Genomic DNA, 17,565 nt, shown 5'->3' with positions numbered 1-17,565 from the left:
TCTTTAAAAATAATAAAACAATTAAAATAAAAAGGAAAAGAAACTACTGAAGTCAGCGAGGAAAAGGTCCCACTCACAATCGTAGTGAAGCGGCACTGGCCGGTGACGGGCCACCGTGCAGGCTGGATGGAGCCCAGGGCGCCCCAATGTCATCGGAGAGCTACGGCCTGGGGTGCTCGGCCGGCAGGGCACAGGGCCTTGCCACAGCAAGGCAGGCTCGGCATGCTGACCGCGGCCTGGCCTCTCGGTCACGCCCCAGCTCCCAGGAGCCCACCTGGTCAGCCCCCGTGCCACGCGTCGCCGGGTACTGGCTGACAAGCAGCTGTGTGCGGCCCCGTGGCCACATCCTCGGAGACTGAGGAACGCAAATCCCCCCGAGTCCCAGCCGGTGGGATTCAGAGCCTCGGGGGCAGGTCCCACAGCTTCCCGGGAAGCTCTGGGAATAATCCAGGCCGGAGTCCAACCCGGTCCCGGACGCGGCAGGACCACAGCCCAACACGATGCACTTCGCAGATGCACCTGTGCCCGAGCCCACGTGGGCCAGCTTCTCGGACTGAGCGACTCAGCGGCAGGGAGGGCGGGGTCACAAGCACAGCAGCTCTGTCTGGGGACACACCGGGACAGAAGAGGGGGCTGGGGATCCACAGAGCAGGCGTCGCTGACCCTCAGTACCACCCTGCAGGGAGGGTTGGTGGCTCCCCCGGACCGCTCAGGGAACAGAGGCTGGGAGACTCGCTCACTCACCTACGATTGTGCTGTGAGCGGGGGAGCCAGCAGGACCCGCAAATGCTCCAGACGCACGGAGGTCAGGAAGCGGCCATCTCAATAGACTCCTGTGTCCAGTCCAGAGAAACCTCAAGATCCTCCCACAGATCCCCACAAACAGGATTTAGGAAAACATCCAAAGAGATCCAGGAAGCACAGAAGAAGGTCGTCCACAAGTGAAAAAGGGAACTTGGGGCTTTAAGTTGCCACCGTGCTAAAATCCTGTTCCCTCAAACTGATGGCTGCCAACTGACCCTGTCCTTTCTAAAGCATTTGTCCAACGAAAATATTCCACGTCTTCCTTCCCTCTGATAATAGCAGACTTCCAACTGCCCTTAAATGTGCCCGACACCTTCCCTGAGGGTCTGTGAGCGACGTCCATCGGCACCCGGGGAACTGCAGTGCGACTGGCCATGCTCTATCTGCAGTGTAAGAGGTAATCCCTGCTTGGGTCAGTTTACTCATAAAGAAACTCAGGATCTCCCGCGGAGGCTAATTAATAACACAGTCTACATTTCCGTTTTCATTTCAGGTACAATGGCCTAAGAAATCTACTCTTCCCCAGGAAGCATCTCTTGATAGTTCTCAGAAAGGTCGTCAGGGTGACTTCGTGCCAACTTCATCTTTACAAGGAAGGGAATTTCAGCTCGGCCAGAAAGGGGAACAGACAGTAACGCAATGATTCAAAACAGACACTCGTGGTTTTCCTGAGTGATGATGTCAAGGAGCGTGACTCTGTGTCAAAACACGGCGACAGGCCCCTGCTCGCTAAGGAGACTCCGGGGCGTGTGAGCCTCTCCCCTCCCCCAGCTTTTCTTTGCTTTACGAACTCCTCACAGAGGGCAAGCTGCATCTGTAAGCCGCTCGGTCAGACGCCGCTTGGTCAGAATGCGAGCGGAACCATTCCGTGATTCGGGAATCCAGTTTCTCTCTGCACGGGACCAGCGCCCAGGAGAGAAGGCAGACCCGTGAGCGCCTTCCTCCCCAGCCAAGGGCTCAGCCCGGAGCCAGGTGTATCTAAAGCAGCCCAGACGAAGAGATGATGTGTGTCACGTGAATTCTACATAATGTTTAAATTATTATTCACTATTATTAAATTACCAAATGACCTGACAAGCCAGATAATTCAATAAAGAAAAAAGTCAGTTGTTCATATTTATGAATAAAAACGTAATGAATCCTCTCTCTGAATAGTTTGGATCTGGCCCACGGGCTTCAATCTTCTCATTAGGACACAGATTTCCAACCCAAACAGCAAGCACATGCTGTAAAACCAGCAGCCCGGAAGAAAAAGATACATTCCTAACCCAGTATAACCACAGAATGCCTTCATGTCTCATTATCTTGAATAGTTTAGTCTTTTTTTTTCCTGATTTGTAGCGCCCGCTGTACAAAGCCCTTCAGTAAGGAGCGTCTCCATTTGCAATGTACACAGCACAGACAGCCCATTTTACTACCCAAGACACTCACCAGCAGCAAAACTAAACAGCAACCCTCCTGCCCCGGAAGGAACTGCTTGCTGTAATTTTAATTTTTACAACTAATATCTTAGCATTTTCCCACTTTATTTGTCTCAAAGGCTTATAAAATTAATAACTCCAACTGGGTCCCCAAGAAAGCAGCAGAGGAGAGGCATGGCTGGAGAGGACGAACAGTGTTTCCTTCCGCATGTTGACTCCGACATTCTTACCCCACACCAGCTGGGATTCCCAATTAGCGTCTCCTCTTTGAGACCGCTCTTTATTATGATCACGAACAAATGGATGCAATTACTTCTTTTGAGACGTGACAAGTTTTTGTCCCTCTTAGCAGAAAAGAACAGAGCACCGGTAACAATAGGTCACCTCTGAATGGCACGCGCACGCGCACACACACACAGGTCACCAGAAAAAGAACTAGAGTGGGCAACCTTGAGAGCACAGGTGTGGAGACGGGGAGGCCGGAATGCAAGAATGGTGCCACCCTGATGCAGTGCGGCCAGGAACCCATCACATCGTGCAGGGGCCTTGCCCAGTACCACCGATAAAATGCCCCCTAGCCCCACGATAAGCAGTGACACACAGAACGAAGTCCGGCAACTGCAGCCAGAACCTGAGGTTTTCAGGGTGCTTGAGCCATTGTAGCGGCAACTGGGCACGGTCATTACTAATACGAGGAGGGTTTGATCTGGCGAATCCGTATGTACAGTGATTCAAAACGCTGATTATCCAATACACTCTCTTTACAAGTCAGAAGAATGCTACGACTCATCCCATAAATCACTGCTTTGAAAGTAAATAAATAAATAAATAAATAAATAAGCCAGCTCTAAAAAAAGAGACGACCCATTTGAAAAAGGCTGGGATGAGGAAGGCAGAAAGTGACTCACAACATCCAACAGCTTGTCGTCCAAACCCTAACAAGGGTATAAAGCCAGACGCCCAGTAAAAAACAAAATAGAGTCATTGTTACCACTCTGACCCCCTCAGGCTCAGATCTAAGCATAGCTACAGTGTTGCAGATGTCTTACAATTTTACAGATCTGTGCCTTTAACGACTGTGTTTACTCTCCCAGCTCCTAGCTTCCCGGCTACATTTGATGCCTGTATTTATTCATCGAGAAAAGAACATTCAAATTTAACTATTTTCCTAACTCGGAAGAACTCTTGTAATTCACGTCCACACATTTCAAATCCCACACATACCGATGCTGCCATTTTATAAATATTTTTTTAAAACGCAGGTAACAATATTTTAGGTCCACCGTGCCAAGAATCCCATCTCACTCACAATACTTCCTGCTATTGGACAACTCTGGGATGGACGTAACAAGTAAATCCTGTCCCCGATTCTGAGGTCTGACAGCAGACGGAGGGCGTCCCGGCGGCCCCCAGCTCTCTCCCTGAACCTGCTGACCCCGCCCCTTCCTCCTCTCCAATTACGACAAATTACCAAGGAGCATCTGCAAGAAAACACTTTCTTCACACATTTGTTTTCCATAGTCAGCTGTGTCCTTTCAGTAAGGATGAGATCCACACGGATAGGCTGTGTGAGACATGGCTGGGTCTTCCTGACCTTGGAAGTGGTCCTAAGGTGTCAGCTTGGGCAGACCCCCGAGGTCTGCAGCAATGGGGCCCTCCGTCCTCTGAGAACACAGGGACAGGAGTCAAGTTCCAGAGTCACGTGCATCTGTTATCTCGTGCCCAACAGCCCTGAAAATCTACAAACATTCCAACGTGCCCGGTCTTTCCAGTGTCACTCTTCGGTGTCAGGAATGTGCCAGTGAACTACTCGTGGGCATGGACCCCTTGTCCGTCAGGTTAGCAGCCGCTCACTACCGAGAGAAATTAATTTTTCTGTTTCTTCTCTACTCGGCTTGATGTTTCTATTTAAAGTCTTTCCTTGAGTGGAAAAATGGTTATTTACCCATTAATGAAATTATTTGGGGATCTTCCTAAAGCCAAAAAGGAAAATGCATGTTTCCAAAAGGCAGTAATGTCTGGAAGGGAAGAAGAAATGCTTCAGGAGAAAGGGCATGGGAAAGGAGCCATGGCCACTCCACCGGCACCCGGCAGCCAGCCCCAAGGCCCTGAGCCCCCAACCCACAACCCCGGCCCCACACCACCAACTGGAGCCAGACACGTGGACTGGCGGCTGTCAGCGCCCGTGGAGGGGCTGCCGGCCACATGTCCCGGCAGAAAGCCCCCACACTTTGCTGACACGGCTGTTCTGCAGTGAGAGAAGCACAGGGAAGTCACAGACGGAGAATGAAAAAAGGAGGCAACCAGTAGGGCAGGAAGTGAAGATCAGAGCTCTGCAGCCGAGACGTCAACCTGCAGCCCTTTACCAAACCATGCCCCGCTACCATGATACAACACCGGGATGGGTAACAACAGAAACAACGGACCCAAACTGCACCTGTCCGGGAGCCCGGCCCCACAGACAACACCGACCGACGGCAGGCAGGCGGAGCAGGAACTCCGAGAGAAGAGCCTGCCTGGTTTTTCAACCTTCATTATGTGCTTCAAGTGCAACTGTTTTCCATCCTCCCCTGCAGGAACGAAGCCCTGGCAATTCCACGTGTTTCCACAATAGTTTCTGATATTGCCATAAAACGATGAGGGCTAATTTAAAGAATTCTCTCCGCATGAATCATGACTGAGGATAAAACGTGATAAAAGCTGTTTTAACTTTTCACCTTGCAAGTGGATATGCTGGGGGATTTTTACATTCCACAATGTGAGAGACAGATTTCTGACCCTCCCCATTTTGGGCTTCTCCGAAGCGACGCTGAAAACAAGGAGATTCATCTAATTTAAGCCGGAGGAACTGCTGCGTGTGGTTACAAGTGACCAAGTGACCTGGAAGAAAGCTCCGTCAGCTCAGCGCGGACAAAGCCAGTCAGATGACACCGCTGACGTGCGGGGGCAGCGGGGCAAGGGGGTGGGGGGCAGGCCAACGCGCCCACCCTCCGACTGTTTCATTCTTCAGCGTTCAGCCCAGGTCTAGCAAGGTTTGCGCAGACAGAAAAACAATAACGTGCCTCCCACATGCAAACACGTACCCCTTTCTCTGCCCAGACACTCGGTAAGAGACTCGTTAAGCCCTTTTTAAAAATCTATACAGATGCAAGGCGTTCACCGAGAACTAGACGGAGCACACCGCGGTCTGCTGCCACGCTCTGGACAGCGGAATATATCCCTTACCCTCCAAGACGAATGGCTGATGACAGGCCAGCGTCATCGAACAGGTACGCCTGCCCCAAGTGCACACTTGTAAGTAACCACTCCCCATGCAGCACGGGGCCAGGACACCCGTCCTCAGCACTGTCCCAGCCTCGAGGAGCATCTGTGAGCTGATGTCCAGACCGACAGGGGAGGGGCTGCGGTCCCGTCGAGTTCGGATGGCATCCCACTTTGCTAACACAGATGGGGTATGGACACGTACTGTCGGAGTCCCACAGACACAGCAAACATGTGTGGGGGTATGGCATGATGTCGGGTGCCATCGGGAAAACCAGAATACAGCACTCAGCGAGGGCCACAACGGCCGCAGAGGGAGGAGGAACCCCATCTGAACACCGACAAAAATCACAGAACTTGGGCAAATATTTTCCAACGGCCAGTCCATCCTTTCCAGCCATCTGCCCACAGTGCACACTCTATCCAGCAGCTTAAGTCTAAGTACGGTCCCCAGCAGCCCAGCGCACTGTACCCCTGCCTTCGTGTCCTCCGAGATACCAGAAAGCCCTCACTGCCTTCCACCAGCCGGAATAGTGTCTGCTGAGCACACAGAGTCCAGGAAACAGCCTCCTCTCCTCCCACGGGGCTGCTTCACATCGCAGCACATGACAATACCCTGCAGAACCCCAAATTTGAAACAGAAAAATAGAAAAATGCCCAGTCTCGGTCAACTGAGAAGGCAGTTAACACCACGCCATGGCCCACACGTTTATCCCTCCCTTGCCCTGAATGTGTTAAAAAGGAAAACATAAAGTCAACATCAGCTCCTCCCTGCTGATGAAAATTGGCACGAATGAATGTACTTTCTGGCTCCCCGCCCTCACAAAACCGTTACACACGCGCGCGCGCACACACACACACACACACACACAAAAGTTCACCAGGCTGAACTGCTCCAAATGTAAATTCAAAACCAGCCAGCCTGTCCCCGCCGCACGGGGTGGTGGTGGCCTTTGCAGGGTGAGCTGGGTGGACGCCAGATACACATTACACATCTCCCATTTGGGAACTTCCGTGCCTCCCTTTCTAAGGCAGCAAAACCCGATGGAAAACTTATGACAGTTGAGCACATGACCCCACCATTAGGAGCAAATAGGAAACCGCATACAACACTCCCTGAAATCCCTGTAGCAAATCTGTCACAAATCCCCAATCCGAGAGATGAGAGCGAGACGCCGAACCTGGCCGGAGGGGGGAGGCTCCGCGGTGTCACCCACCCTTCCCAGCACAACACACAGAACAATAGTAGCGCGATCCTCCCCCGGAGGGCAGCCTGCGCCGAGGCCAGGACGCCCGGACCGCCGGGCTCCAGCCCCAAGTGCAACGCCAAGTTTCGCATTAGAATAAGGCCAGCCGGCACCTCAGGCCGTGCGACGCGGACGTGTCCCCAGCTCCGGCCGCGGGGCGAGCGCACGGACGCGCACCAAGGACACGGCTCCCCGCCAGGCCGGCGCAGCGCGGCCCAGGCGCCCCCGGCCCAGGCAGCCCCCGGCCCAGGCGCCCGTCCCCGCCCCAGGCCCCGCCGCAGCGCGGAGACCCGCCGGCAAGCCCGCAGCGCGGGGGGCCCGGGCCGAGACCGCGGCAGCCGGGGCGGAAACAGGGCTGCGCGCACCCCCGCCCGGGACCCCCCACCCACCCACACACACACCGCCCGCCCCGCTCCTCCGCCCGGGACGCCCGCCCGGGACCCCCGCCCGGCCCGGGCCCCGGCCCTGGCCCCGGCCCTCCCCGCGCCAGCGCGGCCCGGCCGGGCGCGGGGCCTGTTACCTTCCGACAGCTCCAGCTCCAGCTCGGCCAGCCGGGCCCGCACCTCCAGCGGCAGAGCCATGCCCTCCAGGCCGCGGTCCGCCATGCTCGCGGCGCCCCCGCCCCAGCCGCCTCCCTTTGTTCGCAGGCCGCGGTCTGGCCGCTCCTCGCGCCCAGCGGACCCGCACCGAGCGCGGCAGGCCGGGCGCGGCGCAGCGAGCGCTCCTCCCCCGGCGCCTCCTCAGCGCGGCCCCGCCACGCGGCCTCGCGCCCGCGCCCCCGCCCGGCCCCCCCGAGCGCGCCCCCGGCCCGGCCGCCGGCCCGCCGCTCCGCCGGTGAGCGCTGACGGCGGGGGCGCGCGCGGGGGTGGGGATGGGGACGGGGGGAGGACAGGGGCGCCCGGGAACGGGGACGCGCTCGGGGCCCGGGCGGGGGGTGGGGACGGGGAAGCGGGGGACTGCGGACGAGGGCGCGCGCGGGGGGATGGGGACGCGTTGGCGGGGGGCGGGGGGGCGGTGCTCGGCCGGGAGCGCGCACCGGGGTTGAGGCGGGGGTGCGGGGATGAGCGCGAGGGCGCGCACCGGAGGTGGGGTCGGGAAGGGCGGGCCGGCGCAGCGCGCGCTCCCGGGGCGCGCTCGGGGGCGCGGGGCGCGCGCACGGGCCCAGCCCAGCCTCCGCCTCCTCCAGGCTTAAGGCGAAAATACCTGCTGGAGCCCCGGCCTAACGTGCGGGTTGGAACTGAAGTGCTCTGGGTCCTTGAGGGCTGAACGCGTTTATGAACACTTGGGGCCGAGGCTGTGGAACGCAGTGGGTCTGTGGACACAGGGCACTGGATGGGAAGTTCCCGATTCCGGATCCAGAGCGGCCCGCCTGTGCCCGCGTGCGAATCCGTGCTCCGGACTGGGCTCGTTTCCCCGCCTGAGAAAGGACGCGATGGAATCATCCGATCCCCACGTCCCACAGCAGCCCTACCAGGCTGAGGCCCGAGCGCCCACGGTCACGGGGACCTAGACGCCCTCGGGCCGGGGCTCCCCGCTTCCTCACGCGCGGCCACGATGGCCCTCGGCCCTCTTCTCTTCCACGGCCTGTACGCCCTCCCCGCAAGGGTCGGCTCCCAGCGCGTCGGGGTCACCTCTGCGCGCCGACTACCACAGCCCGGTCTCTGTCCTGCCGGTTCGGAGAGGCGGTCTCACTCACACCCACTGTCCGACTGACTAGCATCGCCGGGATGCCCCTGTACCCCGAAGGCCACACGCCCAAAGTTGCCGGTTTCCGACTTCCAGCTACCTCCACCGTCTCCGGAGTTATCAGGCCGATGGCGTCCGGCAGACCCCCTCCTCCTCCCTTCACATACCCTCTGCCTCTCCGTCCTCTCAAGGCTCTGGCAGGACGACTGGATCCTGTGACCCGTGGCCCCTCCCGGACCCCTCCCACGCTCCGGGAGCATCCCGCTCGGCTCTCCACAGCCCCGCACCGGCCCGGGCTGCAGGGGGCTCCCAGCAGAGGCGTCCACGCCCAGCCCAGACGCAGGCCACCGCGCTGCCCGCTCCGCCTCCTGAACACGAGCGCTCGGCGGGAACTCGGGACCCTCCACCCGCGGACCGCAGCCCGCAGACGCTGCGGCCCTTCCCACGAGCTCCGGCTCCTCCAGGCCTGCCGGGCCCCTCGCCGGCACTCTCGCTCTCTTCGCCGCCTTCCTCCGCGCTGTGCCTTCATCCTGGGGGGCCCTGCCCGCCCACACGCTCCCACATGCGTCCCTAACACGGCTCTTCTCCGTCGCGGAGCGCCCGCTACTTGCCGCCCTTACCGCGTTGACCTTTTGTTGATCTTCCTCAAGCGCAGGCTCCTCAAGACCCAGCCTTCCTCGTCTCCCCAGTTCCCCTGGTTGTGACCTAGTGACAGCTGAGAGGCGCTGGCGTCTCTCACGCACATCTTCTCCTCGGGCAACGGGGAGGCAAGCAGCGGGAACGCGCACGGATGAGCCGCAGAGGCGTGAACCCCAAGCTCCTCTGCCTCGTGTTCTGTGGGCACGAGTCCAGCGGACACTGGGAGCCAAGCTGTATGCCCACCGCTGTCCCCTCTTCACGATACACAGGCCACCGTGTGGTAGGGAGCCTTGGCATCCAGCCCCCTGGTGCTGCAGGCGGAGGCTTGACGGAAATCCCGGGCGGCAGAACAGGACGCTGGGCCCAGTCCCTGCAGCGAGGCAGGCGCGCAGACTGCACATTCCCAACAAGGACGGGTGCCGAGTCCTCCTCGGGCAGGGTGATGTCGCTGTTTAACGCAGGGATGGGCCTGGGTCACTTACGTATGATCCGCAACTCAGTTCGGCTCCAAAGCAGACTATGATTTTGCGTGAAGCACATGGACAGACGTCTGCTGGGAGCCGACGGTCGTCACTGCCCAGGTCTTCGTGTCACTACACACAAACCAGGAGGCGATGGGCACTTGGCATTTCCAACAGCCCGACAGACTCTCTCACTTGGAAATCCCTCCATGTCCTCAAACACGGTATGTCCCAAATCAAACCCCTCCTACTGCCAGCCCTGGCTCTCTGCTCATCTCTGATCATGGCCTCGCCCCCCTCATGATGACCTGTGCTGTGGCTGGTCTCACACATCTGTCCCTCCCCTCTGCTCGCAGCCCGGCCTCACCCAGTCCTGCAGAGCACCCCCACCCGGCCTGTCTTCTTCCAATCTTTCCTGCCATGGCTGCCAGGTTGCTTTTCCCAAGCGACACCTTGAACAGGTCATAGTCCCCTTGCTCTACAACGACGCAGTTTCTCTGCCTGCAGAGCAAAGGACTCCGTGATGGGACCCTGAAGCTTTCTGGGCCTGGCATAGTTTCCGTCCCTCCCTTCTGCTCCATGGCCCCCCATCATGCTGTGCCCCCCGCAGAGTGCCCCACCCTCCTGTTCCCTCCTCCCATCGTCCCCTTCTCCCCTCCTCCACCCGTGTCTCGGCCAAACAGCACATCACACCCATTCATGCCCACCTCAAATGCTACTTCTTCTGTGAAGCCCGTTTCCTGCCCTCCTCGTTGGGGAGGTTCTCGCCACCCCTCTTTTTCGACCTGTTCTATCTGGGATGGGTCGCCCACGGGTGTGTCTTATCCGGCAGGTAGTTTATCTGTAACTTCCCCGCTGTGTCGAATGACATAGAAACAACGTGCTGTTTCTCAGAGTGCGGTCTGGCTCTGCAGCGAGGGAGGGGACCGTCTCCCCCACCCCGTTCTGCCCCAGCCCCGGCCAGCCTCAAGCAATGGGGAGCTTGTGGGAACCCTGTGACGTGTGTGTGTGTCTACGTATAAAAACCTCGTGCGAATGAGTGTGAAGGTGGACATATCGATACCCAGTAGAGGTCTATTGGAATGAACTGAATAAATGCTGAGGGCTGTTGCCTTCCAAGGTCTGCCCAAAGTCCTGTAAATTCCGCCATAGGAGTTCTTTTCAGAAAGCCCTGGAAAGTCTCACGACGGCTCCCTGAGAGCGGTGAGACCTCACGGCGTCTGTGAGCGCGCCGGCGCGGTTTGACTTATCAGAGAAGCCAGCCTTTATGCAACAGAGCCCAGAGGGTCTGAGACACGGCACAAAACATCGAGGTGTGAGGAGGAGCGGTGTGAGGAGGCGGGATTACCCTGGCGAGCCCGGAGCAGCCTGCCAGAGGCTCGCCGACTGGAGAAACGTGGAAACACGGCATGGGAAGCGCACGCGGGTCCTGTGCGGTCCCGGCTAGGCAGGTCCTGGAGACAGTGTTTTGAGCTCCATGGAGGGCAGCTATATAAAGCCAGTTAAGTGATTAATCACGCCAGCAAGGATTTCGGTGCCTCTCTCTAAACCTTGCTTTCCTGTTTTGGGTCCTTTGTCACCACTCTTTGCCCACCTGTGAATTCAGAAAATCCCCAGCCAATTTGCAGAGAGACCTTAAGCACTCACGTGGAGCTGGGCTCCAGATTTGGACAGTGTGGTTGGGACAGACGAGAGCAGTAAAGGAATGTACTGACCCAGCATCCGTGGGCCGGAGAGGGCTTCCTTATGAAGGAGGCCGCCCCCGTGGCACGCGAGGGCGCAGAGGGATGGCTTCCCTTCAGAAGCGGCTCTCAGAGTCGGACCTTCACTTCCGAAGCCTGGCTGCTGCTAAGAGCTGATTATCTCCCTCCTTATCAGAACACGTGGGGTTTGTTCACGCTGTGCTTTCTTCCGGGGATCCCAACCTCGTGATGTTTTTTACCTTTTCCAAAGTCATTAGGAAGAGCTGCTTGTAAGATACTGCGGTAGTTTCTCCGTAAGCACTTGATCGTCTACCAGTGATGACCCCGTTTTCCTGGGCTGAAATTTACCCATGGACTGTGGCTGGCAGTTTGTATGGGGGTCACCTTCCGTCTGGGTCTCACTCTGTTATCAGCAATGCAGCTTGGGTAGAGTGAGCTGGGTTTAAAGAAGGGAAGGAAAGTGAATAATCTGATACAGGAAGTTTGGGTTTAGTAAGTACTTAGAAAGCAGCTTGAACACGAGAGTGAGACTAAGCACGCAAGAAATCATTAACGTTTTGCGACTTTTTTTACATCATTAGAGAATTAACTAAATAATATGCATGTGACTGAGTCTGGTGAGCTGTACGGGCATGTGCGTTTCGTCTCTGCCATCTTCCTCAGGAAGCGAAGAATTATCCCACCTGTTTCCCTACTAAGAACGGGAATAAAGGCAAAAGAGAAGAAGCAAGAAGTAATCCAAAGAATCCCACAATTAATTGGGTTTTCCACGCTGTTGCTGGAAGCGCTGAGGATTGAACAGTGAGTCAGACTTCTTGATGGAAAAACAAGAGTGTGAAATTTATCTCAGAAAAATAGCCCAAGTGTTTCCTTGCATCCATTATTACAAATCAATATACAATTATCAATAAGGTAAGTATTTCTGATCATTTTAGTGACTTGTTAATCACTCGTACTAACGGTGCTGTGGTAGCACAAAGCACAAATTATTAGTCCCATTTGGTCTTAGACGGCATCATATTTTATGCCGTATTTCCTTTGCCAATTACGAATGACTAATGTCTGGCTTAATTAAGCTAATGTCAAGACTGTCATTCCCAGAACTCATATCACTTAGTCGCTGAGACAAGAGACACGCAGGCTTTTTTAATTCAAGATTTTGTAAAGTGTTCTCAGATAGAAGGTTTTTTGAGAGCTTAAAACATAAGCTTTTGAAGTCGAAGAGAAAAGGGTAGTTGAAGACTCAAATCTTGCCATCCAAAATCCACAGCATCATAAAAGCAAAATTCAAAATTGACTCATCCCTTCAAAATGGAAACTACCTCTACGTACCACGTGCAGCGCAGTCCCGACCGGCCTCGACCGCGCCAGGTTACGCTCCACCGCCACGTCTGTGCTGCCGTCTAAACAATTTAGTTGCGTAAAAGGCAGAATCCTGTTATCATGAAGATAATCACAAGCAGTGTTTTCAGGGAGTCCGTACCAGCTCCCACATACACTCAAAGAGAACAAATAAAAACCAAGAACACGACGCTTGGAGTGCCCGGGGGGTGCAGTCGGTTGAGCGTCCGACTCCTGATCTCGGCTCAGCTCATGATCTCAGGGTCGTGGGACCTAGCCCTGCGTCAGGCTCATGCTCAACACAGTCCGCTTGTCCCTGTCCCTCCCCCGGCTTGTGTGCTCTCGTGTGCTCTCTCACTTTCTCTCTAATAAATAAATAAGTAAAATCTTTCAAAAAAACCAAAAAACACAGAACATGGTGCTATACTGTCCATGGCAGACCGTACGCGGTGGAGAGAGTCCCCAGGACTCTGGGGTCTCGGCCTCCTCACCATCACCCCATCCTGAATGAGAAGATAAAGTTGGTCCTTTGAGAACGGGACTGGGTGGGAGCAGGAGGGGCTGAGCAGTCCAGGCAAAACCAAACCCCAGTTACGGTGGGAGTTGTATCTCTATCTTCCTGCCATGCTCCCAGTCACATAAATGGACTGCGGTGAGGTCCGGCAGGCTCCCAAGAAGCAGAGCCTGAGGCAAGGGTTCAGAGGCACTTGCTGGATGGAAGGGATGCTTCTACAAGAACCTGTAGGGAGTGAACACATCAGGGCAGAAGGGAAAGGGCAGACCATAGCGGCCCAGTCTGCAGACGGATGGGCCAGTGGGCTGTGTGGTATGAGCTGCATGGGTCTGCTTAGACTGGATTATTTTGGGACAGTAAAGGCATCTTCTCTTCCTTATGATCTTCTTAGCAGCATTTTCTTTTTTTTTTTTCTTTAAGATTTATTTATTTGACAGAGAGAGAGATCACAAGCAGGCAGAGAGGCAGGCAGAGAGAGAGGAGGAAGCAGGCTCCTCACTGAGCAGAGAGCCCGACGCGGGGCTCGATCCCAGGACTCTGAAATTGTGACATGAGCTGAAGGCAGAGGCTTAACCCACTGAGCCACCCAGGCACCTTAACAGCATTTTCTTTTCTGTAGCTTACATTAAGAAGACAGTGAGCAGCACACATGACATACAGAGTATGAGCTAACCCACGGTGTGTGTGACCAGTGAGGCTTCCACTCAGCAGCAGGCTGTTAGCGGTTAAATTCTCTGGGAGTCAGAGTTACATCTGGATTTCCAACTAGGCAGGGGTCAGCACCCCTAACCCCACATTGCTCAAGGGTCAACCGTACACTTATGTACAAGAAAGGTAGAAATGTGGAAGGAGAAAAATAATGGGCAGAGGAAGGATAAGAGAAAGAAACTGAGGGCGCAGCAGAGAAGTCAGGGAGAGGCTCGCGCCGCAGGAAAGCTGGGTCGCGCCGGAACACAACGGCCGACCGAGAGAAGGCGACCGAAAGGCACACAGAGCTCCAAACCAGTCATACTGAAGACGTGACAAGTCCCAGAGGAATTTTAAAAAGAGGCAAGCACTATGCTGTTTTGAAATGCTGCTGTGGAAATTGGCTCCCGTGTTGCGTTGTTAGGTTGTGAGGGCCGCGCGACGACGGGGCACAAGCAGACTGGTTTAAGGCAAGAGACACTCACAAGGCCCGAAGTCCAGAACCCAGGTGTGGGGAGGGCTGGGCTCCCTCCGGGGCTGCTGGGGAGACACCCCCCAACTCCCAGCTCCTGGTGGCTCTGGGCAGTCCCCTGCTTCTCAGCTACGTCGGACCCTGTCGTCACACTGGCATCCCTGCGTCTGCGTCCGGCTCTAAGAGGCCCCTCTTCATCGGGACACCAGTCCTCTTGGGTTAGAGCTCACCCTAGTGAACTCCTCTGAACTTGGTCAATGCCGCAAAGACTATTTCCAAATAAAGTCACAGTCTGAGGTCCTGAGGGTTTGGGCTTCAAGAGATCTTTTGGGTCACACAGTCCAACCATAACAGATGTTAATGTGGGAAGAAACAAATCCAGATGAAAATCTTTACATCCCAAACCCCAAGAAATGACAAGAGGCTAGCTTTTAGGAGCAAATCACAAAACCAACAAGCCAGAAATGGGGACCTGAAGCAGTAGGAGAAATTTTAAGTGACATATTATACACAACTTCATTTTCAAATAGCAAACAACGACCAGCTAAAGCAGAAGCGATGAAAGTCGATTGTGAACAAGGTCATGAACAGCCCCCACTGACAGCGGTTCCAGGTACGATTTTTCAATTTCTACGCTTTACGGTGGCACAAGAACAAGACGCATTCGATAGAAAAACACACCTCTAATTTTGAAATTTGGATCTTGTCCTGGGCGAGAGGCATGCGGCACAGCCTCCCTGATGACGCGGGTCAGCGGCTCCCAGTCGGGCCCGCGATCACAGGGTAACGGCTGGTACACGGAGAGCTGCCCCACACCCAGACGGCCGTCCTGTCACGTTCGGTGCCGGACTCTGTGATCCCAGGAGCTGTGCGGCCCCTCGGTATGACATCGGCTTTGCACGGGGCCTTCCTGCCCAGCCGTGGGCTGACGGAAATGTTCTGAGCGTGCAACGTAAGCCAGTCTAGGCCGCGGTGTTTGATGTTAGGTACGTTAAATGCATTTTTGATTTAACAACATCTTCAGCTTACAATAGGTTTATCAGGATGTACCCCCACTGTAAGTCAAGGGAGATCTGTAGTTTTATTTCCTTTTTTTTTTTTTAAGATTTTTATTTATTTATTTACGAGAGAGATTGGGGGAGAGAGCACAAGCGGGGGGAGCAGAGGGAGAGGAGAAGCAGGCTCCCCAGTGAGCAGAGGGTTCTGATGTGGGACTCACTCTCAGGGCCCCGGGATCATGACTCGAGCCGAAGGCAGACGCTTCACCGACTGAGCCCCCCAGACGCCCTAAAGTTTTATTTGTCTCCCGTGACAAATGCAGCGTGCTCGGTAATTATCGTCAGCTGACTAACGGATGAGTTACTGTTCTCTGTCACCTAAGATAGTTTCCCTGTAATGTCATCATGGTTTAGGTCACATTAGTCGATGGACGCCTGCTTGAATAGGGCCTCTGGTTCTGCAATTTTTTGGGAGAACAAAATGTTTACTTTTATTACAATAACACTGTTACCGGCGAATACGTCTTCGTCAGCAGACAAATGGGCTTCTGGGCCGCACTGGGAGGCAGCCCTCCTCCTGCAAGCAGGGTCCACGTTTGGTGGACAGTGCGCGTGTGTTTCTCTGCACACGGTTCACTCCCAAGAGGAAGAAAAGCCTCAGCATCCGGGCTGTCCCTTACGGGCCCTCACCAGTCACGTGGGAGAGCTCACTCTTCCTGGGGCAGAGAGTCTGTGTGTGTGTGTGTGTGTGTGTGTGTGTGTGTGTTTGTGTGTGTAAACACAGAAAGGCTAGAAACAAGCCAGTCATAGACTTTCCTCCACATGGAAGAAAAAGGACATGAGGAATGGGGAGATACCTCCCCGACAATAATGTCTAAAAAAATAGAAAATGTAATCAACAGATTAATGAATGTGGTTGACCTTCCATAAAATTTTAGTGAGAGATTATTGTCAGATATGGGGAAAATTATGAATGATGAGCAAAAAAACGAATGTAGTAGAAAAAATAAGGCAGTTGCTTTTAGGAAAACAAAAACAAAAGAGCCATAATCGGTGTATTATAAATTCTGTTAAACAGTGAATAAATTTCCTTGTGATGAATGTAATGTTGATATGTTTGGATTTAGGCCTATCGTTTGTTATCTGTTCTCTGGTTTTGGTTCCTCTGATCGTCCTTTCCTAACTTTTTCGGAATTGATCCATTCTTCTAACCCTGGGCTGACATTTCCCACCCGGCTCTGCCCTGGGGTGTGCATCACTGTCCTATACACACACACACACACACACAGGCATGATCTACGCCACACACCGGGGAAGTGACGTCTGCCTTCCCGCTCATCCGTCTTACAGAAATTAGGAGAAGAAACTTTAAGGCATACAGCCTTTCTCTTTACAAAAAGGCATACAACCTTTTTGCATGTTCTTTATTCATTCCTGTGGATCTGGATTTCTGTCCGGGGTCACGAAAACAATCCCCTTCGATCCACTCTCACCGTTTTGCTGGCAACAAAGCATCTTTACAGCATCTTCTAGTTTGAATTCTAGAAACACCGCGGGTCAGAAGTCCGGGGTGACAGCCTTCTTCTCTCGGAATAACCGCGTTCCCATCTTGTTGTCTTCTGGACTCGTCTCTGGCAAGACAGCAGCGTTCACGCCCATCCTTGCCCACTCGCAGTAACTTGCAGATTTTTCTCCAGCTCCTTCAAGATACTCTGTCTTTGGCGCAACAGTTTGATGTGCCTGAATGTGGTGCTGCTTTCTTTGTATTTATTCTGCTTAAAGTCTATGGTGCTTTTTTAATATGGAAGATTTGCTTTTCACAAAATTCAGGTAATTTTCAGCTATTTTCCCAGTACTTTTTTTCTGCTCATTCTTGCTCTCGTCTCCTTTGGGATTCCTCCTGCATGTGTGTGGTTGGTTGATGCTCTCCTACGGGACAAGGTGTCTCTTCCATGTCTTATTTTCCAATATTATTTCTATTTTTCGGATAGAATGGTTCATTGGACCCTTCCCTCTAACATCCGGAATCCACGCCTAAGCTCATCCTATTAACTTTTCATTTTGTATACGGCACTTTCCCATTTTCTTTCTCCCTTTGCTTTGTTTTTATAATTTACATTTCTGTGTTAATACTCCCCCATTCGTCCCTTGGTTTGTGCCGTCCACTCGATTGCTGTCATAGACGGCATACACGCGTAACCGTTGCCTGCAGTACGGCCTCACCTGCTGATCCCGACATCTGGGCCACCGTGGTTGAGTTTCCAAAAAACGCATTTTCTCTTGACTCTGACTCACATTATTTCATTTCTTCACGTACCTAGTAATTCTGTA

General features: G+C 54.3%; 1 protein-coding gene across 2 annotated transcripts in view; it reads right to left on the bottom strand.

Annotated features, from left to right (window-relative positions):
- Positions 1-7,338, bottom strand: part of DIP2C (disco interacting protein 2 homolog C) — a 363,208-nt gene extending 355,870 nt beyond the window's left edge. For both annotated transcript variants that reach the window (XM_032881692.1, XM_032881693.1), the window contains exon 1: positions 7,254-7,338. In XM_032881692.1, coding sequence (XP_032737583.1) covers positions 7,254-7,338 — 85 coding nt within the window. The remainder of the gene's footprint in view (positions 1-7,253) is intronic.
- Between the last annotated feature and the right edge of the window lie 10,227 nt (positions 7,339-17,565).

Source organism: Lontra canadensis, unplaced genomic scaffold, assembly GCF_010015895.1.
Source record: "Lontra canadensis isolate GAN:19392208 unplaced genomic scaffold, GSC_riverotter_1.0 scaffold76, whole genome shotgun sequence".
NCBI lineage: Eukaryota > Metazoa > Chordata > Mammalia > Carnivora > Mustelidae > Lontra > Lontra canadensis.
This window is presented reverse-complemented; position numbering and strand designations above follow the sequence as displayed.